The sequence below is a fragment of the Ovis canadensis genome, chromosome 2 (assembly GCF_042477335.2).
Source record: "Ovis canadensis isolate MfBH-ARS-UI-01 breed Bighorn chromosome 2, ARS-UI_OviCan_v2, whole genome shotgun sequence".
Taxonomy (NCBI): domain Eukaryota; kingdom Metazoa; phylum Chordata; class Mammalia; order Artiodactyla; family Bovidae; genus Ovis; species Ovis canadensis.
In genome coordinates this window covers 143,544,931-143,565,184 of record NC_091246.1, presented here as the reverse complement: position 1 = coordinate 143,565,184, position 20,254 = coordinate 143,544,931, and the positions used below count along the sequence as shown (strand labels likewise).

The 20,254-nt window shown below is 44.4% G+C and overlaps 1 protein-coding gene across 2 annotated transcripts in view; it reads left to right on the top strand.

Annotated features, from left to right (window-relative positions):
- The first annotated feature begins 9,236 nt into the window (after positions 1-9,236).
- CYBRD1 (cytochrome b reductase 1) overlaps positions 9,237-20,254 on the top strand; it is a 32,942-nt gene continuing 21,924 nt past the window's right edge. For both annotated transcript variants that reach the window (XR_011254492.1, XM_069577226.1), the window contains exon 1: positions 9,237-9,542. Coding sequence is in view for 1 of the 2 variants with exons in the window: in XM_069577226.1 (XP_069433327.1) it covers positions 9,350-9,542 (193 nt within the window). In the remaining variant the exon portion in view is untranslated. The remainder of the gene's footprint in view (positions 9,543-20,254) is intronic.

Below are 20,254 nucleotides of genomic sequence, written 5' to 3'. Positions count from 1 at the left end.
AGGGATTGGGGGCAGGAGGAGAAGGGGATGACCCAGGATGAGATGGCTGGATGGCATCATGGACTCGATGGACGTGAATCTGAGTGAACTCCAGGAGTTGGTGATGGACAGGGAGGCCTGGCGTGCTGCGATTCATGGGGTCGAAAGGAGTCGGACACGACTGAGCGACTGAATTGAACTGAACTGAACTGGGTTAAGAAGATATAAGATTTTTCTAGGTTTGTTTTCCAAGAGATATATCAAGTTCTTCAAGGGTTGTTTTTTGTATTCCTATCACAGAAAGATTGTGACTGCACTTTGTATGATGTGAGGCTGATTTAATTGATAGCCTTCCCCTGGGTTTCTGAATCCAACTATTCAAAATATAGATTTAAGGGCAGGCATAAGCCTTAGAGGTCAAGATTTTATAAACCTTAGGGATTAAAAACCTTAGGGAGTCTAACCTCTGTGTGCCATGGACTCCTTTAAAAGGCCTAATAAGGGCTGTGGACCTCTCCCCTCCAAATATTGTTTTAAAATGCATAAATATTTTTAAACATGGGATTGATTACAAAGGAAACGAGTCACACTGAAGTGGGGTTATCAAAATTAACAAGGAAACCATTTGTGATACAACACTATAGGTGCTTCATTATTAATGCATTATAAGATCTAGCCACGGGTTTAATAACTGTTGTTATTCTAAGAGTGCTGAGCACAAATGATGAGCTGAGATGCCTGCAACAGCACTCCATGGGATGGGAGACTAACAGTGGTTTCTATTGGTGACAAAATCACAGTCACTGTGAATGCTAATGGAGCTTGCTGTCTCATTCATAATGAAATAAATTGCTGAATTTCACTTAGAAATGAATAAAAATAAAGGTGCAGTTTTTCTCCCATTCAGATTTTATCCATAGACATCAGGTTAAGAATCCTGATCTAGCCCGAAACCATCCTGTCACAGAGGCGCAAACTCTCTCCCAGCTTTTGACCCATGTAAATTGTCTGATTACACAGTAGATTGAAGTCCTGGAACAGCGTATGTTCCCTCATTCCAAAATGCTTCATGTTGACTGGAATGTCAAGGATCAAGACTTGGAGCAATATATAAATGACTGAAGCCATACTAAATTATTCTGGAACAAAAGTAAAGTTTGGATTTACACCATTTGGTTTTTCTCTCTAAAACAGAGCTTTACCTGCTTCCAGAAATTGTAATCAAGGCTTTCCATGATTCAGTGAGGTCTGTCTAAGCTATTTGTAAATAAAATTTATTTAGTCAAATATTTGGCCAATTAAAAAAATCCTGTCTGGTCTACTTTCAGAGTTTTGTTTTGGACAAGTATGATCCCTCCATACTTTAATAAAATCTTGACATCTGTGAGCCAAAATTCTGGAAATATGTTTCTGAGACACTCCATCTGTGAACACCCTTCAAAAAACGCATCAGTGAGAGAGAAGACTATAATTAGAGCACTTATTCCTGTTATTACAAAGCAAACAATGAAGCGTCCCATAAAGTTTTCTAGAAGTAAACAATGTTTTTAGCTCCTCGTTAATGATAATATAACCTGGTTCTTCACATACTATAAAGTCCCATCCAAATAGTCCAATGTGCTCATAAAATTTGATTTATGTGGAAGAAAGCTTGGTCATAAGCGTTCCAGAGCATTCTTTGCTTTGCTAATTCTCTGACTTGATTTTAGACTGTCTATTCTAACCTTGTCAGTCTGTCCAGGAGTGTGTCTTTAAACAACTTTTCTCTGTATTAACTATATTTTCTTCTTTTCCATATTCTTTTTTTCCTTCCAGTTTTATTGAGATATAATTGATATATAGCACTGTATAAGTTCAAGGTGTACAGCATAATGATTTGACTTCCATTCATCATGAAATGATTATGTCTAGTGAACATCCATCATCTTGTATAGATCTAAAATTAAATAAACAGAAAAAAATTTCTTTCTTGTGATGAGAACTCAGGATTTGCTCTCTTAAAACTTTCATATGTGATATACAGCAGAGTTAATTATATTTATCATGTTGTACATTACAGGCCTAGTACTTATTCATCTTAAAACTGGAAGTTTACAGTCTATTTTTTATTGAAGTATAAGTTCATTTATGATGTTGTGTTAATTTCTACTGTACAGCCAAGTAACTTAGTTTCACACCTATCTACATTCTTTTTCTCCATTATGGTTTATCCCAGGATATTAAATTTAGTTCCCTGTGCTATACATTTGGAGAAGGAAATGGCACCCCACTCCAGCACTCTTGCCTGGAGAATCCCAGGGACGGGAGCCTGGTGGGCTGCCGTCTCTGGGGTCGCACAAAGTCGGACACGACTGAGTGACTTCACTTTCACTTTCCACTTTCATGCACTGGAGAAGGCAATGGCAACCCACTCCAGTGTTCTTGCCTGGAGAATCCCAGGGACGGGGGAGCCTGGTGGGCTGCCATCTCTGGGGTTGCACAGAGTCAGACACAACTGGAGCGACTTAGCAGCAGTGCTATACATTAAGACTTTGTTGTTTATCCATTCTATAGGTAGTAGTTAGCATCTATTAACCCTAAACTTCCATTCCATTCCTCTGCTCTCCCCCTCCCCCTTGACAACCACAAGTTTGTTCTCTACATCTATGAGTCTGTTTCATTAGTTCAGTTCAGTTCAGTTGCTCAGTCGTGTCCGACTCCTTGCAACCCCATGAATCGCAGCACGCCAGGCCCCCCTGTCCAGCACCAACTCCCGGAGTTCACCCAAACTCATGTCCATCGAGTCAGTGATGCCATCCAGCCATCTCATCCTCTGTCGTCCCCTTCTCCTCCTGCCCCCAATCCCTCCCAGGATCAGAGTCTTTTCCAATGAGTCAACTATTTGCATGAGGTGGCCAAAGTACTGGAGTTTCAGCTTTGGCTTCATTCCTTCCAAAGAAATCCCAGGACTGATCTCCTTTAGAATGGACTGGTTGGATCTCCTTGCAGTCCAAGGGACTCTCAAGAGTCTTCTCCAACACCACAGTTCATAAACATCAGTTCTGCAGCGCTCAGCCTTCTTCAGAGTCCAGCTCTCACATAGGCAGGTTCATTTGTGTCGTATTTTAGATTCCACAGATAAGTGATAATATGGTATTTGTCTTTCTCTTTCTGAATTACTTCATTTAGTATAATTTCTAGATGCATCCATGTTGCTGCAAATGGCACTATTTCCTTTTCTTTATGGCTGAGCAGCATTCCATTGTATCTATAGACACCACATCTTCTTTGTCCATTCATCTGTTGATGGACAGTTAGGTTGCCTCCAAGTCTTGGCTATTATGAATACCGCTACTGTGAAGGTAGGGGTGTGTGTATCTTTTGGAATTATAGTTTTTGTCTTACTGTTTTTAGTTTTCTGAAGAACCTCCACACTGTTTTCCATAGTAGCTTCTCTAACTTACATTTCTACCAACAGTATTGGAGGGTTCCCTTTTCGCCACATTCTCGCCAGCATTCACTATTTGTTGACTTTTTAATGATGGCCATTCTGATCAGTGTGAGATAGTACCTCACTATAGTTTTGATGTGCATTTCTCTAACAATTAGCCATGTTGAGCATCTTTTCTTTTCTGTATTCTTAATTCACTGGCATTTGGATCCTTGAAAACTGGAAACCACCCCTCCCAGGGTTAACTAATTCCTGGAGATAATTTGCCTGCCAGCATGCCCTTTTGTGCAGACTGATTACTTTGAAGTCCATCCCCCAGCCCCCAGCTCCTTTTATCAAATTCAAAAATTAAGTGAAGGGTCAGGCAGATTTGGGGCTTCCTAAGTAGATTTTTTACTAGTGGTAAAGAATTTGCCTGCCAATGCAGGAAAGTAAGAGATGCAGGTTTGATCCCTGAGTCAGGAAGATCCTCTGGAGAAGGAAATAACAACGCACTCTAATATTCTTGCCTGGGAAATCCCATGGACAGAGGAGCTTGGCAGGCTACAGTACACGGAGTTGCAAAGAGTCAGACACGACTGAGCAACTGAACACACACACTTTGTAAGGCAGATCTTACAAAGCAGTGGAGAGTGGAAGTAATGCCTTGGTCCAACCTCCATCCCCTCCCCTGACACGGGGAAGAAGCTCTCTGGAGCTGAGCCTTTCCTTGGGCACCTCTCCAGGTGCTCGCCTCACTCGCTCTGCTCTCCCCACACATCTTCCTCTTCTCCTGGGTCTACTTCCTCGGGAAGAGTTCCTTTCTGCCTCCTCCCACACAGGGGCTCCTTGGGCTGTGCCAGACACAGATGAGGTCCTTCCTTGCTTCCCTCTGAGTGCAGACGGACTCTGGGAGCTTCGGCTCAGGGAGGTTACAGGGGCCGGCTCCACTGCCAGAGCCAGGGCCAGTCTCCTCAGCAGTTCCCTCAGACATGCCTCAGAAAAGCAGACCTTTGGTTTTTGCCCTGAAGACAACACAGGAGGAAAGTATATTCCTCCCATTAACAGGGATTTGACTGTGTTCCTTTCAAAACTGCAACCCTAGTTTTCTTTCGCTAAGGAGCCTTTGACCACTGCCTGGCCTTGGGTTATACCATGAGTCACTGTGTCAGCTGTGAGTCACTCTATTTCAGTCATCTGACAGCTTTTTGATTCCCAAATCTCTCGCCTAGAAGGAGAGGAGAGATGAAGATGTGGGAGTTCACTTCTCCTGCTTGTGATTTTTCTTCTTGCTTCGCATAGTTCTCATTCTTAACATTGCCTAAGAAGGCACAGGCAGGAAGGCTGGGGAAACAGGAGTATTAGGCAAGAGTGTTTTTCCACTTGTCTCTGTCATGGTCCTGCAGGAAACAGCTGGTTTGCAGTCTTTCATTCGAGAGAGGGACTTGAATCAATACAGGCACTATTTACAGAGGGTAAATAGTAAGCAGACTCTTCAGTCTGTTCAGGTTAAGAACCCCACAAGGAATGGTGAAGACCAGGAACAAGAAGAAGCACATGCAGGCCTGTAGAAGCAAGGGGACCTGGCCTTACTCGTCCTGGGAGAGCTGAGTTGGGGAAGGAAGTAAAAAGGAACACAGCCACTGTAAAAACCATGATCCAGCAAGGGGGCATGGTGGGATAAATGGGTCGATGACCCCTCTTTCTTCCTGCCCTCTGATCTTCCAGTGCCACCAAAGTAAGCAGGAAGCCAAGGGCCAGGAGCCTCTTGGGGCACAGGGCAAGGCCAAGAAAGGTGTAGGGGTGGGGGGGGAGCGGTTAACAGAGAGTAACCAACACACAGTCAACATCTAGAAGTTTAAAAAAATGGTCCACTTATTCCACAAAGCAAGCTACTGCTTGTAGTAAGCAAACAGCTTATTATACTTTACATTAGAATACTGGACTTCTGTACACACCACAAAACTGCAACGCTGCCTCACAGAAGATCAGCACGTAAACGGCAAACAGGGCACTGGTTCCTGATCTCTTTGTTGAGTGGGGTTTATGTTTTCTCTCCCTGGCCCTCCACACCTCTCCCCACTCTCTTAGGGACAATACAAATCTGCGCCAATATGTACATGTTTCTAGAATCTCAGGTTTTTTGGAAGGCTATCTTGTTCATGCCCTACTCCATCTCCTCCACATCAGGAAGCCCTTTCATAGCACTGGTGTAAAAGTACTTGAGTAAAGTATCTTTGGTGGTGCCAGTGGTAAAGAATCCATCTGCCAGATGAATGGATAAGGAAATTGTGGTACATATACACAATGGAATATTACTCAGCTATAAAAAGGAATGCATTTGAGTCAGTTCTAATGAGATGGATGAAATTGGAGCCTATTAAACAAGGTGAAGTCAGTCAGAAAGAGAAACACCAATACATATTAATATATATTAATATGTGTATAATAATATATACACAATATATATTAATGCATATATATGGAATTTAGAAAGACGGTAACAACGATCTTATATGCAAGGCAGCAAAAGAGACACAGATGTGAAGAACAGATTTTGGACTCTGTGGGAGAAGGCGAGGGTGGGATGACTTGAGAGAATAGCACTGAAACAGGTATATTACCATATGTGAGACAGATGACCAGTGCAAGTTCGATGCATGAAGCAGGGCACTCAAAGCCGGTGCCCTGGGACAACCCAGAGGGATGGGGTGGAGAAGGAGGTGGGGGGGGGGGTGTTCAGGATGGGAGGATACATGTGCACCCATGGCTGATTCATGTCAAGGTATGGCAGAAACTATCACAATATTGTAAAGTAATTATCCTCCAATTGAAATAAATTAATTTTTTTAAAAGGTTGAAAAAAGAAGAATCTGTCTGCCAATGCAGGAGATGGAAGAGGTGTGGGTTTGACACCTGGGAAGATCCCCTGAAGGAGGAAATGGCACCCCACTCCCGTATTCTTGCAAGGAAAATCTCATGGACAGAGGAGCCTGGCGGGCTACAGTCCACAGGGTTGCAGAGAGTTGGACACCACGTGTCTGAGCACACAAAATAACTTTATAAAGTACTTTACGAAGTATTCGAGTAAGTACTTTGGTGGCAAACTGTTTATTCACCCCTGAAGGAAACTTAGATGACAACTCTGTTTTTAAAAGTTATTCATACCAAGCCACAACAATCTTTTTATTTAAAAGTTTCCTCTTCAAAGTGACAAGTTTTATCAAAGTTAGGTCTTTAAAGGACAACTTAAAAGTTGAAAGTTTTCTCAGGTTAGCTGGTAACTTCAACGTGATTCAACATCATTCATATTATTTGGCCATGTTTTCATTCTCCTAAGGTGTTTTGTTAAATGGAGTCTGGAATTCTTTGCTGCTGCTGCAGAGTAAAATCAAATCAAGAGTGGAGTGAAGGTGCTGGGCTAAGGGTGTAAAGAAGTTACCTGGGGACAAGAACTAGATACTTTTAGAGAGAAGAATAGGGACACAGTGATATTGTTGTTAAAGAAGGACTAGTTAAAGGTCGAAGAGGAAGAGAAACAGTATAAAATTAAACAGGGGATCTTTGTAGCACTCAGGAACCCAAGGGTCTGAAAAAATAAGACCAGAAGAAGCGGCGATGGTTTCTGTTTATTCCTATGCATCTGCTCTCACTCTTCTCCACTCTGCTGTGTCCTGAAGACTGGCCTGTATGTGCCCCATCATCTTTCTTCTGAGTTTCAGATTAGCTTCTGTCATTTGGGACCAGGCAGGAGACCGGAGGGGAAGAAGACAAGGCTGGAATATTCACGCCCCTCTCATTCTTCCTCCCTGTGGGGTCCCTGCAGGCTGGCTGCATCCCTCAACTCAAGACCATGGCCCCAGTGTGGCTGCCCTTTTCACACTATTCTCGTGTGTGTGTGTGTGTGTGTGTGTGTGTGTGTGTCTTTTCTGTCTTTGTCTCTCTCTTTCTCTCTCTGGATTTCAGTAACCCTCTCCCATTCAGGTCTGGGCACTGCAAACCCCTTGTGCTTTCCCACACCTTGCCCACAACTTTGTAAATAGCCCTGTTCATTATTAAATTGCCCAACTGGAATGATCTATTTTCTTCCTGCCAGCACCCTGACTGACACAGTCAGTCCCATTCTTCTCCCAACATTTACTGTGTAGCTACCATATGCCAAGTATGTGTTCGTCGCTCAGTCGTGTCTGACTCTGTGCAACCTCATGGACTGTAGCCCGCCAGGCTCCTCTGTCCATGGGATTCTCCAGGCAAGAATACTGGAATGGGTTGCCATTTCCTTCTCCCACTATATGTCAAGGAAGGATAAAATGATACATTAGACAGTTAGTACTCTCAGGGGCTGTCTGGGGAGTGGAGACAGCCACAGGAATAGATCGGTATATCACTCTTTGGTAAGTGATGCAGAGAGGCACTGGATGGGGAGGTGGTTGTGTGCGTGCATGCTAAGTCACTTTAGTCTAGCTCTTTGTGACCCTATGGACTGTGGCCCTCCAGATTCCTCTGTCCATGTATAAGATAGGGGTGTAGGCAGACACAGGTAAGGTTTCTTGGTGGAAATGGTGTTGGGCAATTTTAGAGGCAGGGACATGCATAGGAAGCGGTCAGGAACTGGGAGAGAAGCCATGGACAGCAGGGCCAGACCATAGAGAGCCTTACACTGTGGGTGTTGTTGTTAAGTTACATCCGACTCTTTCGTGACTCCATGGACTACAGCCCACAAGGCTCCTCTGTCCATGGCATTTTCCAGGCAAGAATACTGGAATGGGTTGCCATTTCCTTCTCCAGGGGATGTTCCACACCCAGGGATCAAACCTGCGTCTCCTGCATTGGCTGGCAGATTCTTACCACTGAGCCACGGGAAGCCCCATACTGTGGTTAGGGGTCCTTCTTTTCCCATTTGTTTACTCTCTTTTTCTTCCTTTCTTTTTACCATCAAGAGAAAACTCGACAGCAGTGAAGTCTGTAGCCTCTGACTCTGAGACCTCAATCTTGGACCACTACCAGTGCGAGACACTCCTACTTCCTTGCCTAAAACCTATCTTTTCCATTGAAAATCACGCCCATACACCTCCTACACATTCTAAGGGCTTTCACAATGGCAACAGGACAATATGGTAAACAATTAATAGCCTGTGGAGATGAGTCACAGGAGGAGCTAGAAGTGAAGCTTCCCAAATGCATTCTAGGAGACCTGCAGCCACAGCCCTGCTTTCTTTAACAGCAATGATAATTCTGTCACTTTTCTTGTCCAGTGGGGAAGGTGAACTGAGTGCTGGAAAGAGGGCAGGGGGTGAGTAAGCTCGGGCCACCAAGATGAGGCTTTAGTCCAAATACGTTTGAACAGGCGGCACTTTTAAGACCCATTTTTTTTACCACATATGGGGAAGTCGAGGGTCCCAGAGGTGTCTGCTTTCTCTGTTAGGAGCTCACTGCCAGTAGTTTCCTTGCTAGATGAGACCGGGTACACACTGTCTCATAGGCTCCTCCTTGGCATCAAAGACAGCCAGTCCTCTAGGTGTGCAGCTTAGGAGGCTTCATAAGTCAAAATCACACACAAAGCCACCCGACGGACCCCTCTCTTCTGTTAACCGATTGTGCACACCACTGCCTTACTCAGCGTCCTCTCAGAGAAGGAAGAGACACAGGAAAAGTTAAAAGAAAGCGGCGGGTGTGGAACCTTCTGGACTCTTGCTCTCAACAACTAACCAGATCGGTTACTCGAGCTCTCTGCAAGCGCAGACGCCGACCACGAGATCCCCAGGGCGGGGCTAGTCTCTGAGCGAAGGGCCAGCTGCCCCCGCCCCGAGGCCCCGCATCCCAGGCAGGCCCGCGACGAAGCCCCTCCCCGGGGCGGAGACAGCTCCTAAAAGTCGACGCCGCGTCCCGCCGCAGGCCAGTACCCGGGGGCCGCCGCCTCGCGAGCTCCTCCGCCGCCAGCGCGCGCAGTATGGGGCGCTGATGGCCATGGAGGGCTACAGGGGCTTCTTGGCGCTGCTGGTGTCGGCGCTGCTCGTCGGCTTCCTGTCTGTGATCTTCACCCTCATCTGGGTCCTCCACTACCGAGAGGGGCTCGGCTGGGACGGGACCGCGCTCGAGTTTAACTGGCACCCGGTGCTCGTGGTCACCGGCTTCGTCTTCATCCTGGGCATCGGTACTGGCACCTCCTGGGAGGCGGCGGGGGAGGAGGGGCCAGGGTTCCCGACCCAGGTCCAACCGAGGGAGGCTGGGCGAGGGAAGGGGTGAAGGAGTAGCGGGGGCCAGGGAGCCGAGCCGGCAGCGCAGAGGGAGGTGGCTGGTCCGGCGCCCGCGGGCCGCGGGCCGGGCGGACTTGGGCGAGCGCGGGAGCCGCGGCGGTGGGGCGGGGTGCGCGGGACTCGGGTTCGCTGGAAGACGCGTAGCTGGGTCGACCGACCCGGCTAGGTTAACTGTTTGCTGCGAGTGGCTGGGACGCTACACCAGACTACACCGAGCTTGGAAGCAGAGGAGAGATGCAGGAGCGCGGTGCGGCCAGGCAGCCCGCGAGCCCCTCGAAAATCGCCCCCTGTGGGACCAAGCCTGCGCAATCAGGGGCGCGGAGATCTCTTTAGGCAAGGCCTGTCGTTGAACTTGCTTTGAGGCTGCGGGTTAGGAGAGGAAAGCAACGGTGGGGGGGGGGGGGGGGCAGGGGGGAATGGAGTGGGGAGAATTGGCCTCTTGTTTCATCTTCTCTAATTTTCTCTAAAGCCCTGAGCGAAGGGGCCCGTCAGCGGGTGGCCTCACGGGTGAGTGAAGAAAGCATCAACTCTGGTTTCACTCCTAGAGCGTTAAACTCAGTCGAGCCCGAGAAGCTGCCAGGATTCAAAACGGTGTTTCGCTGCATCTCCAGGTTACTGGATAGTCTTGAGCCCGACTTGTTTTGAGGCTGCAGACTGGCGAAGTTCCCCTGCGGGGCTTCCTGTTGGGCACTGGCCCGGATCTTGGGGCCAGAGATGCCCGCAGAGGTTCCGTGGCCGCCTAGCTGAGTGAGAGAGATGCTTATGCTTGGGACTTCTTTGGGGTTTGCTGCCTCGGCCTGCATTCTCTCGAATGAGCCTGGCACGGAGGGAGGGCTCAGTGGATGGTTGTTTTTGTTTTGAGCTATAATTGACATATTCGTTTCAGGTGTATAACATGATTATATATGGAAATACCTATTACTAATTAACATCCATCACCTCACATAGTTACAATTTTTTCCTCTTTGAGATGGGATGAGAACTGGATCTCATCTCAGCATTTAGAACATTGCTAAAGAATCTAGTCTCTTTAGCATTGTTCAGATCTACAATATATTATCATTACTTGTCACCACCGTTCTGCTACATTGCATCTCTTTAGAACTGGAGGGCTGTACCTTTTGACCACCTTCACTGTTTCCCCACCTACCTCTTCTCTCTTCAGTGGCAGATCTTCTTGGCTTTGTGCAGCAGCAGCAGCAGCAGCACTCACAATGTGCTGACAGCTTTCTTTTCTTTCAGCTGCTGTCGAGCTAGAGGAACCTCTAGCTAGTGGTGCAAGCGCCATTTATTTGTAACCACTTTCCAAAAAGTGAAGTCAAGGCCTTGACAGAGAAAGCATTTAGAAAAAGGCAGGAGTAGTGGACTGGGGTTATGGAGAGGAAAGGACTGGGAAATAGATGCCCACCGGCTGAAACCACTAGCCTTGCCTCTGAGCAGGCTGCCTTTTCTCCACCAGTATTTCACTTTCCCCAAACAAACAAGAGAACAACAAAGCGCCGACCTCATTCCTAAAGAAAAGATTTTTGCTTCCATTTAAAACTTGGGCAGCAGCCTTGGCCAGTGTGGCTGGATAAGTGGCATCTTCCCACTCTGCGAGGCAGAGGAAGCTGCTGCCAGTGTCCAGCTGTGGAGAATTCCCTGGTGTGAGATTGGCATCCACCCGGGTGTGAATACCACTGGATGGCTGAGTCGTTTGTTGCGTAAGTCTCAAGTTATTTTGCCACTAAACTAAAATGAGAAAAACATACTTGAGTTCCAAAGTCACTGTTGGCAGAAGCACTATTTCCTTCCTGGTGGAGCCCTCAAGTTTGGCTGGAGCTGACAAAACCTTCTGTTTGCTCAAAGCAGTAGAAACACTCTTCATCTCTTCCAACCCAGTCCTCTGAGCAGCGCCTAATATTAAGAAACTTTACCGAGGGGCTACAATATCTTCTGATAATTTAAAGTAATGGAAACAGGTGATAATACTTGTTTCCTGACTTCTAAAAAGGAGATACTCAGATGGTAAAGCGTCTGTCTACAATGCAGGAGACCTGGGTTCGATCCCTGGGTCAGGAAGATCCCGTGGAGAAGGAAATGGCAACCCACTCCAGTACTCTTGCCTGGGAAATCCCATTGACGGAGGAGCTTGGTGCAGGCCACTCACTGTCCATGGGGTCGCAAAGAGTCGGGCACAACTGAGCAACTTCACTTATCATTTATTGAGTGCCTCTGTGCACCCACTCAGGGCATTAATTCACAGATATATAGAAGCATAAACTGAGGCACGGAGCAGGTAAGTAATTTGCCCATAGAAGTAGTATACATCTTTTCAAGGGTTTTATTTTCAAGTTTCATTTCTCTACTCTTAAGGCAATGTGCATATTTTCTGTAAAATATCCTTTTTAGAGAAGCAAAAAGCTTCATCTAAAAAACACTTTGAAACTCTTTATTCATGATATAGTCCATTACAGTTTTCCTAAAAGAATTTATAGTTTGTCTAAACTTTGGGCTTTTAAAAGTCTGTTTACGTTCACTTTGTGGCAAAAATATGAACATGGATATTTTGGAAATTTTCATCTGCTGCCTTCATTTAAGCATAACTGCTGTATTTGTATTAGTTTTGGAATGTTTGTCCTATCAACATTACCCATCCTGTTTACTATTTGGATTCCAGGGATCCAAAACACTTTAATCAAATGACACATTTATTTTTTATTTTTAAAATTTATTCTATTGAAGTATAGTTGACTTAAAATGTTGTGTTAGTTTCTACCCTACAGCAAAATGATTCAGTAATACATATATACATTATTTTTCACCTTCTCTTCCCTGGTTTATCACAGGATGTTGAATACAGTTCCCTGTGCTATACAGTAGGACCTTATTGATTATCCATTCTGTATGTAATAGTTTGCATTTGCTAATCCCAAACTCCCAATCCATCCCTCCCCACCTCCTGCCCCTTGGCAGCCACAAGTCTGTTCTCTGTGTAGATGACACATTTAATTGACATGAATGTAAACTTTCTCATACATATAGGCACATGCATAGACCTCATGAATTCTTGTAAGTTTTGGCCCACCTGCACTTCCTCACATCCCGCAGTAGAAAGCCTCCAGTAGAATGAGTAGGAGTAAAGAGTTGACTTTATAGGCGGGGGCGGGGTGGGGGGGACACACATGTTATAGATCATCCATGTTATAAAAGCCTTTTGTACTGTGTGTAATTGCTTCAAGGAGCAAATTTTTAGGCTATGTTATTTCAGATCTCTAATAGTGAACATGATGTAATTGAGTTCTGTGACAAACAGATGTTTAGAGATGAGAAAAGTGAAAGTCGCTCAGTCATGTCCGACTCTTTGTGACCCCTATACAGTCCATGGAATTCTCCAGGCCAGAATACTGGAGTGGGTAGCCTTTCCCTTCTCCAGGGGATCTTCCCAACCCAGGGAGCTAACCCAGATCTCCCACATTGCAGGCGGATTCTTTACCAGCTGAGTCAGAAGGGAAGCCCAAGAGATTAGAGAAATGCTTCACAAATGCAGACAGCAAACAATATTTAAAACTGTATGAGAACTGGTATATGTCTTTTGAAACACTTGTAAGAAGTAAGCTCTGAAGAAAGCAAGGGTAATACAAAAGTTACAAAATAAATGTCTGTGTGTGTCTTTTGGAAAATATACACGTTCTAAAATAAAGTATAATAGACTATAGGATAGTTGAAGCTGAAATAAAATTTTAAACTAGTAGAAAATCTAGCAAACATGAATGAGGAAGTTTCAAAGAGACCTTGAGAAGAGCTTTGTGCTTCTCTGAAAGGAATGTTTCCCATGAAATAAGTATACTGCCAGGAAATCAGAGAAACAAAACTTGAAAAGGCCACAGAAAAGGCTGCAACAAACAAATGCTCTCAAAGCAGCTGTTGACCTTTTAAAAGGTTCAGCAAGGTGGAAAGTGTTTTTTAGGAAAAGGTAGAAAATTCAGGTATATAAATTTAGTGAAAAGTCTCAGCAATCCTATACTCCTTAGTTTTCCATGTGTAGAACTCTTTTGACTATATAAACTGAGGGAAGAGAAATTCAATAGTGTAATGATCTCAAGTTGGTTTTGTGAGAGAATATAACTTCATTTAAGTCACATTTAAAAGACTAAAAAGACGAAATTGAGTAGTTCTTAAAAGGCAAGTGCGATATCTATTAACGTACCTAAAAGTGACCAAATTCCAAGACCACTTAAATATATTTGGAAAGGCTCTTGGGGTAAAACCTGGCAGAGAGTGGAGAAAGTGCCTCAGATACCTATTCCAAAACCAGCCTTTGGAACACCATCGATAATAAAGCCTATCACTCATAAAGAAACGGGGCTTTTTACAAAGCATAAATATTCAAGACAACCCCAAACACATTTTTCTTTTTTGTTAAAAATAAGTGCATACAGATCTCTTTGTAATATAGCTAATAAAAATGTTTCAGACATGAATATTTCACTGTTGTGTCCCCAGTGTCTAGAATAACACCTAGAACTGACACAAAGTAGGCCAAAAAATAGTTGTTGAATGATGGTTCTCAGTACCATTGTTAATTGTAACAATGCACTTTTACAGCCACTCATTTGTGGAGATAGTAATGCATTGTTGGGTGTGTGTGTTCAGTCATGTCCGACTCTTTGAGACCCCGTGGACTGTAGCCTGCCAGGCTCCTCTGTCGGTGAGATTTTCCAGGCAAGAATATTGGAGCAGGTTGCCATTTTCTACTCCAGGGGATCTTCCCAACCCTGGGACCGAACCCTCGACACAGTCTCTTGTGTCTCCTGCGTTGGCAGGCAGGTTCTTTACCACTGCACCACCTGGGAAGTCAGGGATAGTAATAGTAGCATCTAAAGGAGAAGTGCCCTCCCTTCTTCTCAGTGATTCTGCGGTTTATAGCTGGTTTGGAAGCACTGATTAAGTCAGCCGCAGGGGAGAATGGGCATGATGGTGTATTGGAATTGCATCTCTACTATAAAGGCCTTGAGCTTATTAGAGTGTTACTGCCTGTACCTCTTCACTCCAGCAGTTCTCCCTTTTTCCCTGTGCATCAAGTTCCCACCCCATTGGATTATTTCCAATGTGTTATAATGTCTGTTATCTTAAAAACAACCATACTCTTGACCCCATATTCCCCATTCAGCTACTGCCTCAAATCTGTGCTTGCCTTATCACAGAACTTTTAGAAATATTTGTCAATACCTGCAGTCTCCAGTTCTTCTCCTCCTATTGTCTCTTGACGCCACTCTAATCAGGCTTCCTCTCTACTGCTGCACCAAAATTGCTCTTAACATAACCGATTGCCTCCACATTGCTAATTCCAGCCGTCATCAATTCTCAGTCCTCATCTTGCTTGACCAAAAAGCAACATTTGGCTGACCCATTATTCCTCCTTGGGGCACTTCTTCACTTGGGCTTCCAGGATCCCTGACTCTCTCGGCTCTTCTGTCTTTACTGCCTACTCCTTTTAGTGTCCTTTGCTGGCTCCTCATCTCCCTGATCCATTAAGGTTGGAGAGCCTGAGCTTCAGTCTTCTGACCACTTCTCCTTTCCTGATCCACTCATAATCTTAGTCATCTCATCTAGTCTTGTGGTTTTAAACACCATGTATCCCCCTGAATCCTCCTATATTTATGTTCCACCTGGACCTCTCCCCTGAACTCCAGACTCAAATATCCATCTACTCAAACTCTCAACTTGTATGTCAAATAGACATGTCCAAATCTCAACTCTCCGTCTTCCTCATACCCACCAAACCTCTCCTCCTGTAGGCTTCCCCATCTCGTTAAATGGCAACTTCATCCTTCTAGATGTATGTTCATGTCAGAACTATATAGTCACCCTTGATGCCTCTGCTTCTTCCGTACTTCTCATCCAACCCATCATAAAATCATATAAATTCCAAATTCAAAATATAATCTTAAATTCAAAATATAATGTTAACCAAATTCTCACCACTGACTATTTTCTCCCTCCCTTCCGACTTCTCTTCCTCCCTTTCTTTCTTTCTTATTTTCCATTTGAATGTAAGCTCCCTTGTCTGTTTTCTTCACTGCTGTATCCGTGGTGGGCAGAAAATTACCTAACATGTAATTGGCATTCAATAAATACTCACTAGATTAATGAAAATTTGGCTAGTCCTTTAAACCAGGGATCATACATACAAGGATGGCGTATAAAGTGAGTATGTGAAGTGGATTGGGTGTGTAGCACCCACCAGAGTGTCTTCCTGGCTTTACCTAAACATTCAAACACACAAATTCCTGGTCCACACTGGACACCAGCCTATGCAGGAGGATTGTAGGACAGGAACCGGAGTTTGCTGTCAGGGCAATGACAGGTGCTCCTTAGTGGGCATCCTTGCAGCGTAAATCCCTCCATCAGCTCTCCTGTCCCCAGGTGACTGTCCAGACATCAGGAGATGAGATCTCCATTGATGGGATTGGGGCTTAAGGTCTCCATGGCCCGCAGGAACCAAAATCTCTTGTAAATACTCTATGGACCTGGTTTCTAGTGCCCCTGAAAACAATACATGGTGAGTTGAACAGTGACTTCCAAATCTCAGTGACCTCTGAAAGGGGCTTAGCATCTTTGCAGATGTAATATTTTTATATAGTTTTTTTTACTCATCTTTGGCTGTGCTGGGTCTTCGTTACTGTGCAGGCTTTTCTCAAGTTGGGGCAAGTGGGGGTCTGTGCTCTAGCTGCGGGGCGTGGGCTGCTCACTGCAGCAGCTTCTCCTTGCGAAGCATGGGCTGCAGGGCACAGGCTCAGTAACCCTGGCACGTGGACTTAGTTGCTCCATGGCACGTGGGATCTTCTCAGATCAGGGATCGAAGCGTTAGCAGGGGATTCTTTACCACTGAGCCACCAGGGAAGCCCTTTGCAGATGTAATTAAGGATCTCAGGATTAGATCAGCCCAGGTTTAGGATGGGCTCTAAACCAATTAGTGTCCTTTTAAGAGAAAAGAGAAGGCAATTTGAGGCACAGACACACAGAGGGGAGGGCCTTGTGAAAATGGAGGCAGAGATTGGAGTCATCTGTGTACAAGTCAGGGGAACACCAAGAATTGCCAGCAGCTACCAGAAGCTACGAGAGAGGAATGGATTCTCAGAGCCTCCTGGAGGAGCCAGTCTCGCCAGCAATTTGATCTTAGACTTCGGGCTTCCAGAGTTGTGCTGCTGCTGCTAAGTCACTTCAGTCGTGTCCGACTCTGTGCGACCCCATAGACGGCAGCCCACCAGGCTCCCATCCCTGGGATTCTCCAGGCAAGAACACTGGAGTGGGTTGCCATTTCCTTCTCCAATGCGTGAAAGTGAAGTCACTCAGTCGTCTCCGACTCTTAGCGACCCCATGGACTGCAGCCCACCAGGCTCCTCCGTCCATGGGATTCTCCAGGCAAGAACACTGGAGTGGGTTGCCATTTCTTTCTCCAACGCATGAAAGTGAAAAGTGAAAGTGAAGTCGCTCAGTTGTGTCCGACTCTTCGCGACTCCATGGACTGCAGAATACATTTCTGCTGTTTGGAGTCTCTCAGTTTTTGGGACTTTGTTACAGCAGCCCTAGGAAACCAATACAGGATAATGACAGTTACACTGCACTCCGGGAAGCCCGAAGTATGGCATTTTCTCCAGGTATTTGTAGACTTTTCATTGTTCTTCTCAGTCCAGACACAGTTTACCAAGCAGTGGTCCATTTTATTATAAGCAGTGTTGCCTAATAACACTTGGGAGAAGCCACTCTGTTTACCAGCACAGTTAACCAAAGTTCAGATCCTTCTGCACAGGGTGTAGAGATGGGCTTTGTGTGAGGGGTAGGAACTGCAGGGAACTAGAGAGGGCCTCCTCCTGGCAAAATACAAAGCTCTTAGCTCCAGCAGGTTGGGGCAATGTGGGGATCCTCTCAGAGGTCAGAGCTTCTCATTATCCAAGAGAATCCAGATTAAAAAAAAAAAAACTGATTTAAGTAAAAAAGTAAACCAGCCACAAAATCAAAACCCCCACATCATTGTGCTAATCAAACAAAACACTTCTGTGGACCAAATCCAGTCTCTATCTTCCAGTGACCTCTAGAGTTTTCTGTCTTGACTTAGCATTTCAACTTTTCCCTTAAAAAGTAGAACAGTCTTCCCTTTTAAGAAAAAAAGACCAGAAATCTTTGTTATAACTATTTTTTTCCGATAGAAACTTTCTTAAAAATTCAAAACAGGCTTAAAAATGGTTGCAGACTTCAGCTGTACCTTCTAAGTCTGTTTATTTATTCATTCAATTTCTTCACATATCCTATTTATTTAACAAGCATACATTATTTAAGCACTTACTGTATGCCAGACACTGTGTGAAACAAATGAGTAAGATGTAGTCCTGTCTCCAAGCTGTTCTCATTTGAGTTTGTTAGAGCTGAGCTATGGTTTTCTTTTAGAAAACCTGAGCCCTAAATATTTAGAGCTGTCTAGGACTTGAAGTTCAACTCCTAATTTTAGAGGTCAAATGCCTGACCAGGGTTAAACTTACCACCAGTGATATCAGAGCCAACACTATTCCTAATCTGTCATAATATTGATATGAGCCACAAGAAAATATAGCAAAAATATAGCAGGTGTTTTTAACAATGCAAAATTTCTGGATATTTGTAAGTGTCTAGCCGATTAATTGAATTTTTCTCTCTTCATACACTATTTGGTACCAAAAAGGTACCTTTATGAGGATTTTAGTCACTTCAAAGAGATGCTTCTAGTGCCAAGATGCTAAAACAAATCTTTCAAATCACTCAGATCACTTCCTTCATTCTGATTCTCCAGAGGTTTTTAGTTTCATGACATTCATGCTGTGAGACAGTCTGAGTATACAGGCATGTTTCAGAGCTCAGATTCTCCCTGATAGTTGCTGTAGGAATCTTTTCAGGAAGCATACTTAGAGGGGGTTCTCTGCTTGTCCATTTAAACTTGAGGTCCTTTGGATTGAGTCTTGTACATTCTGAGGTACACAGGGAAATAAGTTATAAATCTTGATAATCCTGTTTGGAACATTCTACCAAGAAGGTCAAAATAATACTTTATTCAAAGAGTTAAGAAAACTATGGTGGGCATACCATATTTAAGTAGAGTTTATAAAGGTCTTCAGATTCCAGGATACTTCACTTTCAATAACTTACTCTTGTCTTATTTTGTGGTTCACTTAAAGCTTATCTAAAGCTATTAAGTGGGTCCAAGGGCAGAATACTTTTTACTGATTTGAAAGGACCATTTGGTGTTATATGAGCTAACCCTTGGGTCAGCAGTTAGATCTGACTGCCTTTCCTGGAGAAGGAAATGGCAACCCACTCCAGTATTCTTGCCTGGAAAATCCCACAGACAAAGGAGCCTGGCAGGCTCTAGTCCATGGGGTCTCAAAGAGTCAGACATGATTGAGCATGCGCTCACAACACTTGGGTCAGCAGCTGAAGTTTTGATTTGTGCATTTTAAAAGAGAATCTGCTCATTTTCTGGGAAATAATAAATGACTGTATTAAGATTTATATATTCAACACATATTTATTGAATGTCTGCTATGTGCTAGGCTCTGTGAGCTCTGTGCTAAGTGCTGGGATCTGACCATGACCTAGACAGATGTGCTCCTATCTTCGTAAATCACAAGATTTAAACACAGAAGAATGAGAGTCCAATTGCTTTCTACGTATGGGGACATTTCTCTCCCTCCAAGTGCCCTTCTCCCCACATTCACTTTGACAAATCCCACATTTGCATTGTCTGCTATAAGACGGATTTGTGTATGTGGATGGTTTCGTAACAGTATATGGATGGAAAGCTGGTGTCAAACCAGAGATTACACTTGGAGAATATGTATTTCACATAACCCTGAGTTGATTATGCTGCTTAGGAACTGAGAAAATTTCTAATAAGTAAATACAATTCAAGTTACTGCGCTTCCCTCTTCATTGTTGAAAGAATAATTGTACACAGGTCTTCCTCCCTCCCTCCCTTCTTGCCTGCCTGCCTTCCCTCCTTCCTTTTCAAGTTTATCACAACAGCATGTTCCACCGTCAGCCAGACTGGGTGGGAGGGGGGTTTAGGGGAGAATGGATACATGTATATGTATGACTGAGTCCCTTCACTGTTCACCTGAAACTACCACAGCATTGTTAATCAGCTATATCCCAATACAAAATAAAATGTTTAAAGTTAAGAAAAAATTTCAAACGTTTTTTTCACATACATGTGTTCATGTTTCCCCTCCTTTTCTTGCCCCAAATGGTTTTGCCATCTCAGGCCTGTAACAGAAAACCCTTGTTTCAGGCACAAGTAGCTGTTTGATAGCATTTCCCCTCCTCATGGGCTTCTGAAAACTTTTTATTCCTTCTCACTGAACCTCAGGAATGGTGTCTAGGTAAGTGCCAAGCCAGAGAAGCAAGAAATATTTAAATTCCACTCTACAGGCAGTTTTTACTGCTGTTGAAAAAAGCTTCTTATTGAAGAAACGTGGTGGATTTGTTAAGGTTGCCCTTTCTCCTGAAGTCCACTGTATTTGGGTTATTTATGCATTTTAAAAGGCACGTAAACACATTATGCAAATGCATCAGTTTGGAGTTATCCTCCATTTAT